The sequence below is a fragment of the Theobroma cacao genome, chromosome 1, assembly GCF_000208745.1.
Source record: "Theobroma cacao cultivar B97-61/B2 chromosome 1, Criollo_cocoa_genome_V2, whole genome shotgun sequence".
Lineage (NCBI taxonomy): Eukaryota > Viridiplantae > Streptophyta > Magnoliopsida > Malvales > Malvaceae > Theobroma > Theobroma cacao.
Genome location: NC_030850.1, coordinates 388,702 through 407,916, shown reverse-complemented (window position 1 = coordinate 407,916; position 19,215 = coordinate 388,702). Strand labels below are relative to the sequence as shown.

At 38.5% G+C, this 19,215-nt stretch overlaps 3 protein-coding genes across 3 annotated transcripts; 1 reads left to right on the top strand and 2 right to left on the bottom strand.

The window, feature by feature from the left end:
- On the bottom strand, window positions 731–2,077 carry LOC18610673 (endochitinase B). Its single transcript, XM_007046486.2, has 3 exons — window positions 1,600–2,077; window positions 1,362–1,512; window positions 731–1,279 (listed from the first exon to the last, which is right to left on the bottom strand). Exons 1-3 carry the CDS (start codon window positions 2,012–2,014, stop codon window positions 910–912), a joined length of 936 nt encoding a protein of 311 aa, XP_007046548.1. The 5' UTR covers window positions 2,015–2,077; the 3' UTR covers window positions 731–909.
- On the bottom strand, window positions 3,028–3,506 carry LOC18610672 (RPM1-interacting protein 4). The gene has a single exon (XM_007046485.2). The coding sequence runs from the start codon at window positions 3,400–3,402 to the stop codon at window positions 3,187–3,189; it is 216 nt and encodes a 71-aa protein (XP_007046547.1). The 5' UTR covers window positions 3,403–3,506; the 3' UTR covers window positions 3,028–3,186.
- LOC18610671 (probable acyl-activating enzyme 1, peroxisomal) lies at window positions 12,898–16,774 on the top strand. The gene is made up of 2 exons (XM_007046484.2): window positions 12,898–13,313; window positions 15,101–16,774. Exons 1-2 carry the CDS (start codon window positions 13,119–13,121, stop codon window positions 16,565–16,567), a joined length of 1,662 nt encoding a protein of 553 aa, XP_007046546.2. The 5' UTR covers window positions 12,898–13,118; the 3' UTR covers window positions 16,568–16,774.

Genomic DNA, 19,215 nt, shown 5'->3' with positions numbered 1-19,215 from the left:
GATTTAGGGAATCATGCACGGGGGTTTTCCTCCTGTAGTGATGGTTAAAAAAGATTTCTTTTGAAATCGTGGAGAGGTTGGCGGATGGTTGGCCTACATGGCTTGCCAGAAGCCATGTGATAGTGGCGGCTGAATGGTTTTTTCTGCAGTAAAGTTTGGGGATGATGCCGGCAGCCTTGGGGTAAATGAGGTTACCGACGGGGGTTGGTTTGGTGGGTCCGACGGTCGGCCAGCCACCATGCAGTGATGGGTGGGGAGTGGGGGAAAGGCATTAAAGTTGAGAGCGTTATCCATTCTTCTTCTTCTTTTTCAAAAAACCCAATTATCTTCATCCAATGATCTTTCAATTAGTAGTTGTTTCATAACATCAGGGACAAGTTGGAAGCAATAACCATACAAAATAAGAAACCTTCAATTGTGAAGTTGAAACAGAGAATATGGAAATTTACAAGAATTCAAACTCCAGGGTTCAGGAAAACATTTTTCCAATGATAATTTTGTTCACCAAAAAGGTTGGCAACTGTAGCAGGCTGACTAATTATAGACATACCAATTATCTATGCATACATACATAAAAATTTATAAATATATTTGTCAGACACTCCACATATATTTTTCCTTTTTATTGGACTATAAATTTTTCACTAAATATGTGTAATTAAAGACTCGAATCCTGTTTTTCAAATAAGGGATTATGTATCAATAATTGAATCAAGTATTTAAGTACACATTTTGAAAAATATGAAAATTTTTTATTGGAGAAGAAATTAATCTCCTACAAAATATGTAAAATTACAGGCCAAAAGAAAGAAATTACATTGATTTCCCACTAAATTGGTTATCCATTTTTTTATTTTCTTCAGCTAAATAAAGACTGGTACATTATTCTCTTGGAGCGTCCGGGTCGATTTAGCCAAAAGGCCTTTGGTTATAGCAATCCAAGTTGTTTCCGTAGCTTACACCCAATAAGTCACAGTACCTCCTGTAGAAACCAATCCTACTAGCCACCCTATTATCAGGACCACGACCGCACTCCAGGCCACCGTTGATTATGTTTGTGATGACACCATAGCCAGGGAGCCGGTTTGCTGCCGTGTCCGCAGCAGACGGTGTCCATTGCCCGATTATTACTCTATGGCTTGATGGCTTGTTTCCCTGCGGGGTCATCCAGAACCATATGGCTGTCTTGAAGGATATGATTGCATCCGTGGCTACAAGGTCAGGATTGTTTATGAGGTCTTCTCTAATGGCGTTTCCAGCTGGCCCATAGTTGTAGTTGCTGAGGAAAGTCATGAAGTTTGGGTCAACAACAGTGATTCATTTGGACAAATCATATTCCGATTAACGACAGAGGAACTTACTGAGTCAGTTGGATGGGTCCTCGGCCAAAATATTGTCTACCAGGGGCACATGGCCAGGCGCCGGGAGTACAATAAGGTCCAGGGGGGGACTGTTCCCTTATAAAGCAATATCCCCATGCATACGGGCCATCTGGTGCAGTTGGCCATCCACCTGTACTCGAAATAATTACTCTATTTCAGTTAATTTAATATAATAATCCTCACAGCAATAAATCTTTAGCAAAGAGCTGTTGCTAACCTGTTGTTTCATGAGAGGTTTGACCGAAGAAAGCCGCGAGTTCCCTCTTTCGGGTAGTAAGGTCACCGGTTGTGCCAAATCCACCAAAAGATCGAGCAGCAGTAATGAAAGCATCGTAAGTATAGAACCCATTACTGGGGCATCTTCCATCATTTCGATATTTAAGCATTTGATCAAAGAGAGATCGAGTGATTATGCTGCTAACATCATTGCCACCACTAGGGGTTGGGCCACCACACTGGCTCTGGCAGCCAGTTCCACAGTACTCAGGCGTGTTGCCACACCACCCAAACTGGCTGCAGCACAGCCCATTCGCACATAGAGCACCTCCTGCTTGGCTTCCGCACTGTTGTGCAGAAACCCCTAGCAAGAAAATTGCTAGAGTACTCACCGTCAGAAGAGCATACAACTTCATTTTCTGTATCTCAAGTCTTGGCAGTGTGGGTTCTGGACTGAAAATGGAGCCTTTTATAGATTACTGTCCTCGGTTTTCCTTTGACTATTCTATTCAAAAAGGGCTGCTAACGCTTACATAGTAGAACCCTTATCCTAATAATTGTTGTCTAATTCCACGTCTCATCTCTCACTTTCAAGTGTCACGTGTTTATTGTTTTTATTATTAATTAATACATGTTCATGCTCGGTGATGGAAAGATTTCAAGAGCTTGGATCTTTCTGGGTTGCGAAGCTGTTTGTTGCCTTGTTTTATGGTAGGAAGTTCTGTTAGAATTCGTTTTCTTCCAGTTACATTGGATCTTGGCCTCCATCTCCACTAAAATTTTCGCTTTATGCATGGAAAAGGGTCACCGAAATCAGGTGAAAAAGTGCTTTTTTTTTTAAGATATCCTAACAAAATTAATAACAAACAAACAAACAAAAATCTTTGCTATGATCTTATGCATAAATTAATTTGGTTAATCTCGCATCCAAATTAATCAAAAAATTAATATGCTTAGGTTAAGAAGAACCTAACTTATCCTTTTTTTGAAAAGCAAGAACCTAACTTATCTTAAAAGTTGGTTTTAGCTATCATCTAGTTCATATATTGTTTTAGATTAAAAATTGTTAATCAAGTTGGCATCCATTTTAGAGAAGTAAACGTTATTTCAATCGATTAAGATATTATTAATATAGAAGAAAATTCAACAAAATAATTGCAAGTAAATAGTAGTACATATAGTGACTCTTTTGTAATCTATTCCAAAAAACATGAAACAAGTTGGGAAGTTGAAATCAGAATTGTACAGTAGGTTGATCGATTGAGCCTAACCCCCAGCAGGACCAGGAATTTGCCTAACTCAAATTTAATTCCCTTGTAACGATTGTCAAAAGTAAAGGAGAAAATTGCAACGGCAGCATTTCACCTCTGCCAGAGATTGTTCTGTAATCTAAGCATGTTCGTATTTGTTTTACATTCCTTCTTTGTTCTTTCCATAATCTTTAGATTTCATTTCTGAAGAATTCTGGGTTTTTCATGAGCTTAGGAGTTGATCGTCTCTCCGCTCTCAAAAAAGAAAACACTTCAAAATTTTTATATATATAGAATTAATACACTTGCCGTAAACAGAGATAGAGAGGAAAAAAAAGTCATGCAGAAATGCAACAAAGCCATTTCCTCTTATCACTTTGCTTGTCAGAATCCTTGTACCGCTTCTTGGAGGGGGTATTCCCAGACGCCTTGGCAGCCTTCTTGTCATTACTAGCCTTTGCGAAAATCACCGTAAATCCTTCAGCTGTAGCAGGATCGTTCACATCCCATTCCCCGAATCTTGGTAGAGGCCTCTCCCTATCATCTGATGCCATGATTAAACAGTACGAATTGATCTCAAGATGATCAGAAGAACTTATTAACTAGTTCGATGTAGGCAAAATTGACAAGTTTTTTGTTGTTGAATTAAGGGAATTAATCCTTTATAATGGTAGGGATGGAAATCAAGACTCTGGGTTTCTGTTTTTCCTATGCACCGTACTCGTAACCAACACGGAGCTTACACCATACATTAACATGAAGCCGCGTGAAACGATTTCTTTTGTTATGTAAATCCTGGCGGATTATGCGGATAACAAAGGAATTAAATGTTTCTAGCTCTAATTTTGGGTTTTTTTTTTTATTTTTCCCTGATGAATGGGAAGTTTTCTAGTTTAATTCGTTAGAAATTGTTATTAATTACTGTTATTTCTTCCAGAACATAACCCAAACTCGACATGTTAAATTATTTAAAAATAAGAAAAAAAATGAAAACTTTGTTATCATGTTAATTTTGGATGACAAAAAAAAAAGAAAAAGAAAGAAAAATTAGCATGTTAGATGGCTGTTACAAGGCAGGGTTTAGAGTTTGTGAAACGTCATATTGGGAATGTGTGACACAGCACTGCTCAGAGTTGGTGAGACGCTGTGGAGGGAATCTGTGAGACACCAGAGTTAAGAGTTGGTGACACGCCATGGTGGGAATCTGTGACACGGTAACGTTCAGAGTTGGTGAGACGTCATGGAGGGAATCTGTGACACGCTAGATTAAGAGTTGGTGACACGACATGGAGGGAATCTGTGACACGCCAGCGTTAAAAGTTAGTGAGACGCCATGGATGGAATCTATGAAATGCTAGAGTTAAGAGTTGGTGACACACCATGGAGGGAATCTATGACACGCTAGCGTTCAGAGTTGGTGAGACACCGTGGAGGGAATCTGTGACACACCAGAGTTCAGAGTTGGTGACACGCCATGGAGGGAAGCTATGACACGCCAGAGTTCATAGTTGGTGACACGCCATGGTCATGTTTAGAGTGTGTGACACGACATTGCTTGAAAAGCTGACACGCCATGGTCATGGTTTAGAGTGTGTGACACGGCAGTACTTGAGCAGCTGACACGTCATGGTTTGAAATAGAGGGAGAAAAACAAATGGGCAGTTAACGTGGTAATCGTTTGGATTTCCATTGAATAAATTTCCCTTTTCAGAATAAACAAGAATATTATAAGGTCATTTTTCATTTTAAACAGTTATTATTCAGAATTCGTAACGTCTGTGTGATTTATTTCTCATTCCCGCTGGTACCGGAGTGTTTGAGAAGGCTCTTTGCAAGCGGAACGAAACCACAGCACCAGCAAAAATGTCAGCCATAAATGAAGAGGTCAGTGAGTCTCAAATTCGCAACATTATTCTGTTCGTTAATTTTTTGGTTTTTTCCTGGGTTTGTTTTATATGTTCGGATTTTTTGTTTTGTTTTGCAAATGTTTAGACTATGTTTTCTTGCTGGTTTGATGGTTGTTGTGGTTAAGCCGTAGTGGTTTTAAGGGTTTTGGGTGTTTACCGTGTGACGCCATTGTTATTATAGTTAGTTATTGTCGTGTGACAGCATTTTACTTGATATACATAGCGTGTGACAGCATTTTACTTGATATGCATGGCGTGTCATAACGATTAACTTGTTATGCATGGCGTGTCATAATATTTTACTTGTTATGCATGGTGTGTCATAACATTTTGATTGCAATGCATGGCGTGTCACAATATTTATTCCTTTTTTATGTCTTCAGTGTACCTTATTGCACATGACTGCTTAACTCACTAGTGTATGTGTGCCATGTTTTGCAGATCCAGCACAAACAGTATGAGGATCTTGACAATTTACTGATCGTGCTGAGGGAGAAGTGGGCATTCAACGTCGCAATTAACACCCATTGTAAGTGGTCGCAATTGCATTACATTACAAAGACTCTCCAACAGAAGGGGGAGTACGATCCAGTTAAGCGTACCTGCTTTGGAATGCTCATGGACGTCTATCCACAGAGGTACTTTTGCATCAATTTCTTGTACAGCATCATGATTTGCCGGATCACTGAGAGCCAGTCAATGGACCACGAGGTATGGTTTGCCATTGGCAAGAGCAAGGCGCGGCTATCAAAGCAGGAGTTCTGCCTCATCACCGAGCTGAAGTTTGGTCTAATGCTCGATGTGTTCAGACGACCGTACGAGGTTCCTGCGGAAGGAATTCATGCAAGATACTGGAACGGGCAGGATAGCGTTAAGCTGCAGGCTTTGCTTGATACTTTCCGCGGGGGCAACTTCCAGCGACTAGGAGACGCTACCAAGATGGCACTCGTATTGATCGTGAATAACATTTTATTTGATCAAGACTACCGTAGACGAGTGACGCCTTGGTTACTGTCATTGGTGGAGGACATCGACGCTTGGAATGTCTTCCCATAGGGGCACTATGTTTGGAAGCTGACCTTGGACTACCTTTTAAAGGGGTTTGAAGTGCCTGACTCAAGCATGACAAAGGAAACTCGATTATGCTACAACATTTATGGATTCGCATGGGTGATACAGGTATTATCACGTAACATTTTTCAGTTTCCTTTTGAACAAAAAATTTATGAATGCACTCGTTTATGATTTACAGTCTGATAATGGTTACATTTGACATGCAGGTCTGGGCAATTGAGGCAATTCCAGCCCTTCAAAAAATAGTTACCCCCTCTAGTCCGAAGGACAACGTCCACCCACAAATGTGCAGATGGGATTGCAATCAGAAGCCAAAAGACTTCTACAAGGCAATTCAAAAGTTAGAGTCATCTAACCATGTGAGTGAACAGCTGTTAATTTTTGCGTTATATTTGTATAATAATTTTTCCTATTCGATAATGACAACATTTTATTTGTTTATTTGCAGTTGTGGGCACTGGAGATGTTAGAATCCACAGCGGATGAGGCCCTTTAGGAGTATTTTGTAGACCCTTATGTCCCATTATTGGAGGGCCATGAGTATGTGCCAATAGGGCACATGGAGGATCGGTCAGATTGGGGCTTAGGTGCGAGGCAAAAAAGGAGAAGCTTGAAGGAGAAAAGAGACTCTGGTGGCACGAAATAGATGCACACCGTCACTGCTTTAGTTGATGAGTTGATGGACGAAGGGGACAACCATGGTTAAGGCAGTGAACAGCCGGTAAAGACAAATGTAACGGTTTTGTATTCTTCAAGTCTATTTGTGATTATCGAATAACATTTCTGTGTTTGCAGTTGGACCATGGGCAGGCAGCTCCAGAACCACCCACTGGTCCTCCTCAGAAGCAGAGTGGAAACAACCCATCGGTAAGATCGGTTCAAACGATTTGTGTTCTACATTCCCACATATGTTTATCGAGTAACACAGTAATTTCTGTAATTGCAGTTTATAGAAGCGACGACAGGTTCTCAAGCATCGATCGATCTGGCTAAACTGCAGACAACTAACAAGCTGACGGTAAGGATATTAAAGTTGTAACGGTTAATGTTCAACAATTCCATACATGATTATTGAATAACACAGTTATATATGTAATTACAATTTACGAAAGCGACGACAGGTCCTCAAGCACCAATCGGTCCGACTCCATCGTAGACTGCTAATGAGCCGTCGGTTAGGATATTAAAGTTGTAACGGTTAATGTTCAACAATTCCATATATGATTATTGAATAACACAGTTATATATGTTATTGTAGTTAACCCAGTCGAGAACAGTCAATGATGGAGTAGTCACAACTCGCTAGCTTCGACGGATCATGCGCAAGCATGAAAAAGAGATGTTAAAGCTAAAGGCTTCAATTCGGTCATTGAGTGTAGCAATGCAGACGTTTGAGGACCGTATCGTTGGTCGGATTCTTGACAGCCTTAAATCATAATTACGTTATTCTATCTTCACTTGTGTTTTGATGATTTACTTTTAGCAACTATTTATACTGTATTTTCTTGCTAGTTTGATGGTTTTTAGGGTTAAGTGGTAGTGGTTTAACTAGTTTTTGGTCATTAACGGGTCAGGACATTTGTATTATAGTTAGTTATTGCCATGTCAACCTTAGCGTGTCACAATATTTTACTTGTTATTCATGGCATGTCACAACATTTGATTTGATATGCATGGCGTGTCACAACATTTTGCTTGTTATCCTTGGCGTGTCACCAAGTTTATCTTTTTATGCATGGCGTGTCACAACATTTTACTTGTTTTGCATGGCGTGTCACAACATTTTGCTCGTTATCCTTGACGTGTCACCAAGTATATCTTGTTATGCATGGCATGTCACTACATTTTACTTGTTTTGCATGGCGTGTGATAACATTTTACTTGGTATGCACTGCGTGTCAGAATATTTTACTGTTTATGGTTTGTGGTATTTTATGAGCTAACTAACGGTTTTTTCAATTTTGTAAGGCGATCCATCTCACGGTGCTGGTCTAGAGCACGATGATGCTGATGATGGACAACATCATGAACCTGGTGTTGACATTGACGATGACGTTCTTGGTGCTGACGGAGAGCACGTAACTCATGTCGATGACGTCGTCGAAGAAGTTGTGGCAGTGGATGTCACCCTTCAGTCAGATGATGCTGAAGGAGAGCATATTCCTCCGATCGATGCATTTGTCGACGCAGCAACAAAAGCTATCGTTCTTTATCGTGGGAGCACTCCTGATGTAGTTAAGATACGATCGTCGTCACCAGAGTCATCTACTATCCATCATGGTGTAGCAAAAATTTCAGACCCAACTGAGTGGGCACGGCTGAAAATGACGAGCAAATACATGGCAAGCCCATTCGTCGACCCCTTAGTGACCCGTCAAGATGTGAGGGATAAAATCGTAGAAGACTACGAAGTTTTCAAGAAAGAGGAGTCCACGAGGTAAACTCGTAAATAAAATTGCAAATATTGTTTTTTAATGAAACAGTTATCCTCCAAGACTTATGAAATTCAATATGTTACATATGCAGGCATAACGTTGGCGTCTTAGGCGATCAAGGGGCTGACTTTTTCATAACCTTAGAGGATCCCAATAAGGAAATGACAAGTGAACATATTGACGCATGCATCAGCCTACTCTGCAAGCGAATGACAAGGCCGAAGTCGAAGCTGTACACTACCCGTGCATGCATGGTTGACACGATATTCTTCGTAAGTTTATTTGAAAATTGTTCAATTCTATAAATACTAAGTTTTTGATTGCATGAAGTGTAAGCTAATGTTTACATGTTTCACAGGACACTATCCGTATGCTACACATCGAATTTCCAACAGAAGATACCCGAGCCACAATGCAAATTCCAAATAAGTTGCGGGGCTATGTGGAGGGTGAAAGGCCAACGTACTCTAAAAACTGGGAAGATGTGGATTTCATCCTCGCGCCTTGCAACGTTGGTGGGCATTGGGTGGTTGCGAAGATCGATTTGGTGAGGTGGACGATCAAGGTGGTGGACTCAGCAATAACTTCGGATGCTAAGGATAACGGAGTTCATGCGGGTCAGATGACACCCTTGACGATAATGATGCCATTCATCTGCCACTAAGCCGGTTATTTCAACAACATGCGTCGGAAGAGATGGGATTTGACGCTGATGTCATTGGATATTCATTTACCAAAAGCTAAAATGCATTGGCAGAATGATAGTGTCAGTTGCAGTATGTTCATGATATGGTACATTGAGCATATTTTGCAATCAGAAAAGATCAGAATTAAGCAGAATATGATTGCAAAAATACGTCGGCAATATGCTCTGAAAATTTTTTCCAACAGTTGTGAGAGCGAACCCTGAACATATCGGCCCTTGTCTATATAATTTTTTTAGTATACAGAAATTTTTTTATACAATTCATTTTGTACACATTTTTTGTATACACAGTTTATTTTATACAATTCATTGTAAACAGAAATAATTTTTTCTATATACACAATATACTTTGAACAATTATTTTATACACAATTAATTTTTTTGCCTATACACAGTTAATTTGATACCAATCATTTTTTTCCTTTTCTATATACAATATATTTAATTTGATACATAGTCGCAAGAAGTCAGCGTGTGACGCCATAAACATGATACCACTCAGCGTGTCCCCACATTGAGTTAACACATTCGGCAATGTTGGATGTCATCATTTGGTATCGCCTTACCGGTGAACATGCACGTGCCCATTTCTCAGGCCTTATTCTCATAAGGTCCGCGTGGGCTCTCAAGTGAATCTACTGTATCTGGTTCATATGTCTGTTGAAATCGGCCACCTTATAGCAATCCCAAGCAAGGGTGAAAAGCATACAAACATCGTTGAGCTTGAACTTGTTTTTAAAGTTTTTTTTCAAGTGGTAACCGCATACACCATGGTGTGCTTCTGGGTATGCATTTTGGATTGCTTTCTTAATGCCGAGATGCTGATCAGAAATGAACATAGTATTTTCAGGACAACCAACCGCATCACGCAGCTTGCTAAGAAACCACGTCCACGAGTCTTCGTCCTCAACTTGGCCGATGCCAAACGTAACTGGATATACGCACTCGTTCGTATCTTTGCATACAGCGACAAACAGAACACCCTTGAACCTGCCTTTCAAATGTGTCACATCAATTGCAACCATAGGAAGCATTACATCCCTAAACCCCTAAATATAAGTCCCGTATGACCAAAAATAATATTTGAATCTCTCTTTCTCATCAGTAGCCACTGCAGTCACTGTGCCAGGATTTTCTTGTTCCAACATATAAAAATACGATGATAGTAGTTGAAATGACTCCTCCGGTGGACAGAAAATAAGCCTCTCCACATACTCCTTCGCTTGCCAAGCCTTACCATACAAGCATTTCAATTCCCACTAAACCTTCATCTCACAAATTATGTCCTTAGGTCTCAATGCTACTCCATTAGCTTGAATCTTATGTGACATAAGTTCACCAATCATCTTCACACTTGTAGTTGGAAACCGCCCTTGCAAACCATCAACGGTACAGGTGCGTACTTTATGGAATGTCCGAACTTTCTAATATTCTTCTCTATCAGGTAACTTCGTTGCACGAACACTGAACTTGCATGCCTTGTCCTTGCAACCAACCTCATAACGAGCTTTACATGACCTTTTTACTCTTATCGCAAACTTCTCTTTTATAATCAACATGTTCAAAGCTTGTTTCAACTCGGCTTTCGACGAAAATATTCTTCCTTTGTATAAGCGATCTTCGACACATGTTAACTCCTCAGTGGTAATTGTTTGGAAGGAGAACCTTTCTGCACCTGCAATTACCCACGTATGAGATATCCTTGTATTTTCCCTTTCCTGATCATTGTCATCAAGCAATGTATCAAGGGAACGAATCTCGTTTTCACCAGCAATGGGGTTATTGTATATGGGGTCATCACACTGAACATCTCATACATCAACACCTCCAACAAATTCTGTTTTGCCTTCAACATTATTACAAATTGAAATGTCATTGTCATAAAGGCAGTCATCGTTTGAACTGTCATCTCACGATTGTTCAAGCCCATCATCTCAAGTGTCATCAAATCTATCTTCACCGGCAGCGAACAAATCCTTATTTCCCTCATCAAATGCAGTATTATCCTCAAGCGTCGCAATGTCACCCTCCAACCTCACATTGTTGTCCTCAACTGTCGTATTCTCATTTGACAATGACATTACACACTCTACAGTTTCACCCCATCGTTGCATTTGTTCCAGAGAAGCAAGAAATTGGTTTGATGCACATCCTGATCAAAATTGTATAGCCAACTGTTCTGTGAATGTCGTCTGTCTACCGAGCTGCACAAACTCTTGTGCATACCTCAATTGCCATTGTTGTGGGTTACAAACCGAATGCTATGGTATATGTGAAGCATTGTAAATCTCATTTTGATTGAGCTGATTACCATGTTGTCCAACTTCTTCATGTGACATAACATTTGTTTGGCATCTCTTAATGCTGACATACACAGCCGGAACATTCCTCTATTCTAGCAAAATTAATGCAACATCCTCATCGTCCTTGATAATTGGCAATGATAGCTCTCCGGGTGTACTGATCAATGCATGTAACTCAATCTCGTCAATTTCTGAGTTTACCCCAACAACATCTTCAACCAATTTCATCAAGCCCACAAATGACAAATCACTCATAACCCCCCGCATTTGTGACTCACCACCCTTGTATCCACCCACTAACCACCGTATCTTATCACAAGTCGCACAATTGGAACCCCACTGAAATTTTGAAAAAAAAAATATTGTCAATCATTTTACACAATACATGCAGTGATAAAAAATTTGTCAATCGTGTTATTACACGCTATGCATATAACGTAAAATGTTGTAACACGCCATGCATATCAAGTCAAATATCGTGACACGTCATGCATCAGTATTGTTACACACCATGCATCACTGTTGTGACACGCCATGCATCACTGTCGTGACACGCCAATCATTGTAATTACTGACTGGTTACACCAACAATCATAACACGCTAAAAACCCAAAAAATCAGTTAACCCATGACACGTCAGGAACAGTCGTGACACGCCAAAAATCCATAAATTCAGTTAACACACCACACCTTAGGAACAGCCGTGACACGCTAACAACCCAAAAAACTAGTTAACTCATAACACGCCAGGAACAGCCGTGACACATTAAAATAACTCTAACTCATGTTATAGATGCATGGCGTGTAACAACTCTGGGCAATGTTTCTAATCCATCTTATCATTTACACCAAATGTTTTAAAATTTTAAGTGTGTTGCAGAAATAAACCCAATAACAGGTACCTTGATGTCATCTCTGCTATAGGGTGAGTTAATCTATGACAATGTAGCCAGATGCCGAGAGATAGACCATAGCCAGATGACGATTGTGCTCAATAGAGAGTTGACAGAGCTCATACAGTTCAGAGATCTGAAAGAGCTGATAACGATGGTGCTCAACAGAGACTTGCCAGAGTTGAGACAGAGAAAGATGACTGAGCCTAAACAGCTGCGCGCATTTATTTTTATTTTTTTCATTTTCTCTCTAGCGGGAGGCATATAGCTCAAACAACTGAGCATTTATTTGAAACGATGTTTTTAATGGCATTTTGGTCTACTCATGTTTATTTTTTGCTAGAAACAGATAACTTTATATGTGTGGTTATTTTTGAAATCATGTTATCACGAGATCCTTTTCTCACAATTTCCTCATAAAATTTCATACCAAAATTTGGATAAACTTACACAATAAAACATGTTCAAGATGTGGTGACTTATGAAAATGAAAATTGATTAATCTAAAAAGGAAAACCATGTTGAAGTGAAAATATATAAAAAGCAATATGACAATATATCTTCCCTTTAATGCACAAATTCATCTTCCCTTTCTTGGCATATCGATTTCCTTAATTAAGAAAGTTAAGATGAGAAGAAATTTGTATTTACTCTGAGACAAATGAATTTTCTCTCAATAAAGACTTTCTGCAGTGATAGTCTTTGATCAAACAATTACGCAATCAAAGTGCTGTGTGGTGGGAGATGACAGATGAATTAATTCTAGCCCATTTGCGGGGGAAAAAGAAAGAGATTAACCCATTGACGACGTGCCGCCCTTATCCCACGATAGTTTGTTACATTTTATATACGTTTTAATGGTCTGAGTCAGACATAAGCATCAAATCCCACTCTCCGGCCCTCACCTATCTAACATCCCGTTGAAGACCCGAGTTAGACATAATTAACCCCCATGGAGGATCTTCTGCTTCATTGCTCTGCGCCCCGATCGCCTGTGACCTTCCTGGAGCGAGCTGCCGATGTTTATGGAGATCAGGTTTCCATCGTTTATGGTACCCTTTGCTTCTCCTGGAGAGAAACTCATCAAAGATGTCTCAGACTTGCTTCGGCTTTGGCTCAGCTGGAGAATATTTCTCGGGGTGATACTGTAAGTTTGCCTTTCTTCTTTGATTCTTTTAGCACTATTTCAATGCATCGAATCACAGATAGTTTCCTTTGAAAAAAAGTAGCTTAATTTATTATCGAATCATTTCTGATTCTGATGACTTGTATCAATTTGCATGGAAACTTAGCAATGTCAATATGTCATAGAGAAAGGAGCCTGTAAATTTAAAAGAACTTAGTTTGAAGAAGAAGAAGGGAAGGAAACGGGAATTTTATTTTTTACCTACAAAAGAAAAAAAGAGAGAATTAAAAGAATTGGTAAATGCTTCGAATTAAATCGACTCTAATTACCCTAAAAAAAGGATTGAAAAACGTAATTATTCAGTTTCTAATCTTTGGTTTTCTTAATTAGCTAGAATTTTTGATGATGGAAATGAAAAATGTATTCTGGAAGGTCCATGGCTCGTAATTATTACAAAATTCATAGGCTTAGGTTAGGAATCCCCGTATGATTAAAATATTTTTATCTTTTTAATTATTAAAAATAAATAGAAGCATTTATGTGTTTACTATAAAAGAACACCAAGCGTCAAAGTCAACAAGCCCAAGCTACGATAGATTCATGCATAAAGGTCATGCACGAGATAAACGACAATCTTATCAAATTTATTTTGTTCTTTGTCCTGGCTTTAATTATCTAGAAGCTAGATTTTTTAAAAAATTTTAAAAATCATTTTACATGTATTAAAATTTTAAGACAGTGAAATTTTTATTATATTTATATACTTAGAAAGATTCATCATTTTAATACTTCTACTAAAATTATAAATCAGTCGAAATGAATCACAAATAATCAATAAATAAATGTAACGTGGTCCCGTAAGCCTAGTTAGTCTTTTTTTTATGTAATTATTTTTTCAGTCAATCAGGATGCAAAGTCAAGTTGCAACATGTATAGTGCAAGTCTTTTCTCGAATAGGAATTTTAATGAAAGCCTTCCCCAGTATAAACTCTAAAGTCAACTTAAATTAGGTTAAAACAATCAAACTTAGGTTCATTCATTGAATAAAAAAAAAGATTTGCTAAGACTATCATGAATAGTGATGGATCCACATAATTTACTTATATCTGATTGTGCAATCAATGGGTTTCATGTGATTTTTTTGAAAACGAACCTGAGATTAGTGAGATATTTTATTCTGATCAATTGCTTATTGGATGGAACAAATCACCCCAAATTAAATACTACTTTGGTGCTAATTTTTTTTTTTTGCTCTCTATGTTTTTTAATTAGGCCCGGCATGCTTTCACATATAGCTTTGTGTTTAGGAGGGAGGTGGCTCGATATGGTTAATTTAATCCGGCTGAGCATTGACTATACGTTAGTGAAAATGATTTGGGAAAGATTAAAAATGAAAATTTGTCACATTCGTCTCTTGTTTCCAGGAAGATTCGTGTCTGCAATCTGTAAATTAAGAAAGAAAAAACAAATAGTCTGTCATGACAAAACAAATGGCTGCTCATCAGCTTAAGGGAAAACCTAAAAATGGTGCTGAGTGTGGTTACATCTAATATACCAGTAATTAATTTGCTAAATATTCTTAATTACAAGTAGTTCCTCGACGAGAAAGTCGAGTCAGTAAAAAACCAAAATACAAGATCTTCTCCAATCACGTCGCATACAAATATACATGTTGCTCTAATTAGCTCGGAGCCTTGTTTTCGAAACATTGAATTTTGTTATGTGATAGCACCGAATTGTCTCTAAGTATTGCATTTGTCAATGAACAAACATAGTTGACATCTCCATTGTTACTATCAAATGAGTAGGTTGCAGCTTTGGCGCCAAATATTCCAGCATTATATGAGCTGCATTTTGCTGTTCCAATGGCTGGTGCAGTTCTCTCTGCACTTAACGTTAGGTTGGATGCAGCTACTTTAGCAGTAATACTGGAAAACCTGGAGGCCAAATTTATTTTTGTTGACTATCAATTTGTTCACGTTGTTCACAAAGCACTTGAAACACTATCACAAAAGAAGGGCAAGCAACCTCTCCTCGTGTTAATCCAAGAATATGACCAGGAAGCAGCTCCAGTGGCAGACGAGTTCTGCCCTGTTAGTATCAAGTATAATGATCTTCTTGGAATGGGAAGGACAGATTTTGAAATAGTGAAACCAAAGGATGAAGGTGATCCAATTTCAGTTAATTTTACCTCGGGCTCAACGGGAGAACCAAAAGGAGTATTATACAGCCATAGAGCTGCCTATCTCAATTCATTAGCATCAATTCTTCGGTATGACATGGGGGTTGCCCCAGTGTTTTTATGGACAGTGGACATGTTCCGGTGCAACGGATGGTGTTGCACTTGGGCCATGGCTGCTCTCGGTGGCACCAGCATCTGCTTAAGAAATGTCTCAGCAAAAGTCATATTCGATTCCATTCTTCTTCACAGTGTAACTCACTTGTGCGGTGCACCTGCCGTTTTGAAAATGATTGCGGACGCACCATCCCGCGAGCAAAGGCCGCTTCCTTGTAAGGTTCATGTCATCATCGCCGGTGTATTGCCAATGACCCAAGCGCTCAAGGTTGAAGGATTAGGATTTTCTGTTAGCTATGCGTATGGAATGACGGAGGTCCTCGGCCCGGCGATCGTCAGGCCATGGAGAGCTGAACCGGATTCTTGTCTCTCCAATGAACATAGAAAGGATAAGTTCCACGAAGCACTTCGCAGACTTCTGATTGAAGAGATTGATGTGAAAGATCCGGACACGATGAAGAGCGTGCCACGCAATGGAAAAACAATTGGGGAGGTAATGTTCAGAGGCAACACGTTGATGTCGGAGTACCTTAAAAATCCTAAAGCAACTCAAGAAGCATTTAAGGAAGGATGGTACAGGACCAGGGACCTCGGGCTTATCCATCCGAATGGTGTCATACAACTTAAGGACCGCGCAATGGATATTATAGTTTCAGGGGGAGAGATTGTAAGCACGTTGGAGGTGGAGGCAGTGCTGTTAAGCCACCCCAAGCTCCTGGAGGCTGCAGTGGTTGGAAAGCATGATGATTGCTTGAAAGAGAAGCCCTGTGCTTTTGTGAGATTGAAGGAAGGGTACGGTGCAAGTTGTGAAGAGATTGTCAAATTTTGCGAGGAACAACTGCCAAATTCCATGGTTCCTCGAACTGTAGTTTTTGGGGAATTACCAGTCAATTCGACTGGCAAGGTGCAAAAATTTACTCTTAGGGAGAAGGCTAATACCATCCACAGTGTCATGAGCCAACCTTGTATAGAGCCATGAAAGGATAGAATCTAGGAGTTTAAGTCTTTTGTGCTTTTAAAGGAGATGTTCCCCTTTTCAAACATTGTAATGACACTTGATGACATTTGTAGAAATTATTGTTAAGTCTTAAGAGGAATACCTTTTAGGAATGAGATGTCCTCATTTTAAGCATTGTAATGGTTATTGGTAAAATACTTATAAAATCTCGTAAACTCTTTATAAAGGGTGAGCAGTCGACAGATTGTTGAGTTGCCTCACTGATAAAGGTATATTTATAACGAATCATCTAATGTTGTCCTTATGGCCCGACGATGATGTGTCTTAGCTTTTTTGTATTCATTTTCATATTAATAAAACATTTTCCTTTATTTGGTCTCAGTGGTTGCGTATATGACATTTGATATGTTCTATGATTTTGATGTGCATTGTCTTAGTTTGATTTGTTGTTATTGTTGATGTTTAATCAGATATAAACAAGTTATTAGCTGGCTTGTGTGGAAGCATTCACTCAAACACCGCATGGATTATCGCATACTTTAACAAAGGAGCATAGTTCATGACACATAACATTAGTTTAACAATGGGTGCCAGAGATCGTCGAAGGCTTTTAATTTGTTAATTAATATAAACAAGCTCTTAATTAAACAAACAATTATCTTCTCAATTCACCTGCATGTGTCTTTGTTATATCACTGAAGTTATTGCTAGCAATCAGATAATAGTAGCAGTCGTTCAAAGACTTGCTACTTTCCCTTTTTTATTTCTTTATCTCTTTGAAGTCTTCTTTTGGATATCAATTAAGAAGATCAAATGACTTAAAAACCTGATTAATATATATACATATATATATATATATATATATATATTTGAAGTTAAAATTTATTCACTTCAGAGGAAACCAATGGTGCGCCTCTGGAAGGAGTACAAAACAGTTCAGATTGGTCACTCCCAAAAAAAAAGAGTGACTAGTCTGAATCGTTCTCAAAAGCTTTGAGCACTACAAAAAATTTGGCTATTTTCAACGAAAATTTTCGTTGGAAATAAGCCATTTTTTGTTGGAAATGTTTATTTTCAACGAAAAAATCCATTGAAAATTTCGTCGGTACAAGCCTTGTGGGTAATACTTTCCGTTAAAAATTCGTTGGAAATTTCCAATAGAAATTTCGTTGGAAATCCGTTGAAAATTTGAATTTCTGCCCCTTTTTTTTAGGAATCCGTTGGAAAGTATATTTCCAACGGAAAATCTGTTGGAAATTTCCAACAGAATTTCTGTTGAAAATTCTATTTCCAACTGAAAATTCGATTGGCATTTCCAACGAAAATTTCTGTAGGAAAAATATTACTGACGGAATTTTCCGTTGGTAATATTTTGACCTATTATTTTTATAATAAATTTTCAGAAAAAATTACCATTTTTGTTTTCGATACTAAATTTAATTCCGCATTCAACTGTAAAATATATAAAAGAAACACACATTACAAAATTGAGATTCAAGTCCTAACATTTAATTAAAAATTATCCTTAACACACAATATATAATATAGTTTGATACATATGAATATTAAACATAACATCCTTAAAAAGTATCCAAGTGTTTGCTTTGAAAATTATACATCATGTGAGGGAATTTTTTTTCTTACTTGTCAAGTCTTGAAGGTCCCGCATCGCCAAGGGTTGAACGCACATTACTCATGAACATGGTTTCCATATGTGCCATAAATTGACTCATGCCTTCCGCCATCACATTTCTCATTTCTTCACGTATTTCTTCACGTATCTTATTCAAGTTTTGTGCAAGATTTTCCACTTTTTCTTCCAATGCATTCACGAGACAGTTAAAGTTTAAGTTGATAGGGCCACACACAGACTCAGATGTTGCTACATTGGATTGTGTTTCAGTTAGTAAAGCTGTCGCAGGGACACGAGTGCCAAACCCATACACGTGAGTGCGTGTAGTCTCCTTCCCTTCAATTGTTTCAGTCCAAGCCTGTGGATCGAATTCCGGCTGAGAAGATGATTCATCGCCATACTTCTGCGATAGTACAGAATTATACATTTCCTATATAAAAACCATCATTAATGATTAATATTGAAGTAGAACATCAACTTAGAAGATATGGTCAAAATTAATGAATTTTTACTTACACTCGTAGACTTGGACTTGTTATCAATAAAATCACCATGACCCTCTGAGCGCTTGTGAGTACGATTGAAAACTTCCAAGAAGGTAACATCTTGTTTTAGCTCAATTGCCTGAATTTATTAACAATTATATTTAGTCAATCATAATCGATATATATATATAACATGTATAGCAAAACCAAAATCCAACTACGGTTGAACAATTTAAATGAAATTCATGGGAAAACATACATATTAATTCTGAGTAACATTAATTCATACCATCCTTTTTGCATGAACCACAAATAGAATTGAACCGTCAGTGTGCTTTGGAATGCTTCATTCTTTTGGGGTTAAACGATTTTGCCTTACTTTTCGCGATTTGTTTTGCCACTCTTCTGTACCCCATACTGTATCGATCAGGGTGTCCCATATTTCATTTGTGATCCATTCCCTTGACATGCCTCTGCATTTCTGTAATGTTGTTAGTTTTGGCTTCAGTCATTGCTTTATGCCTTTCTTCTGAAAGCATGTCTCTTAATCG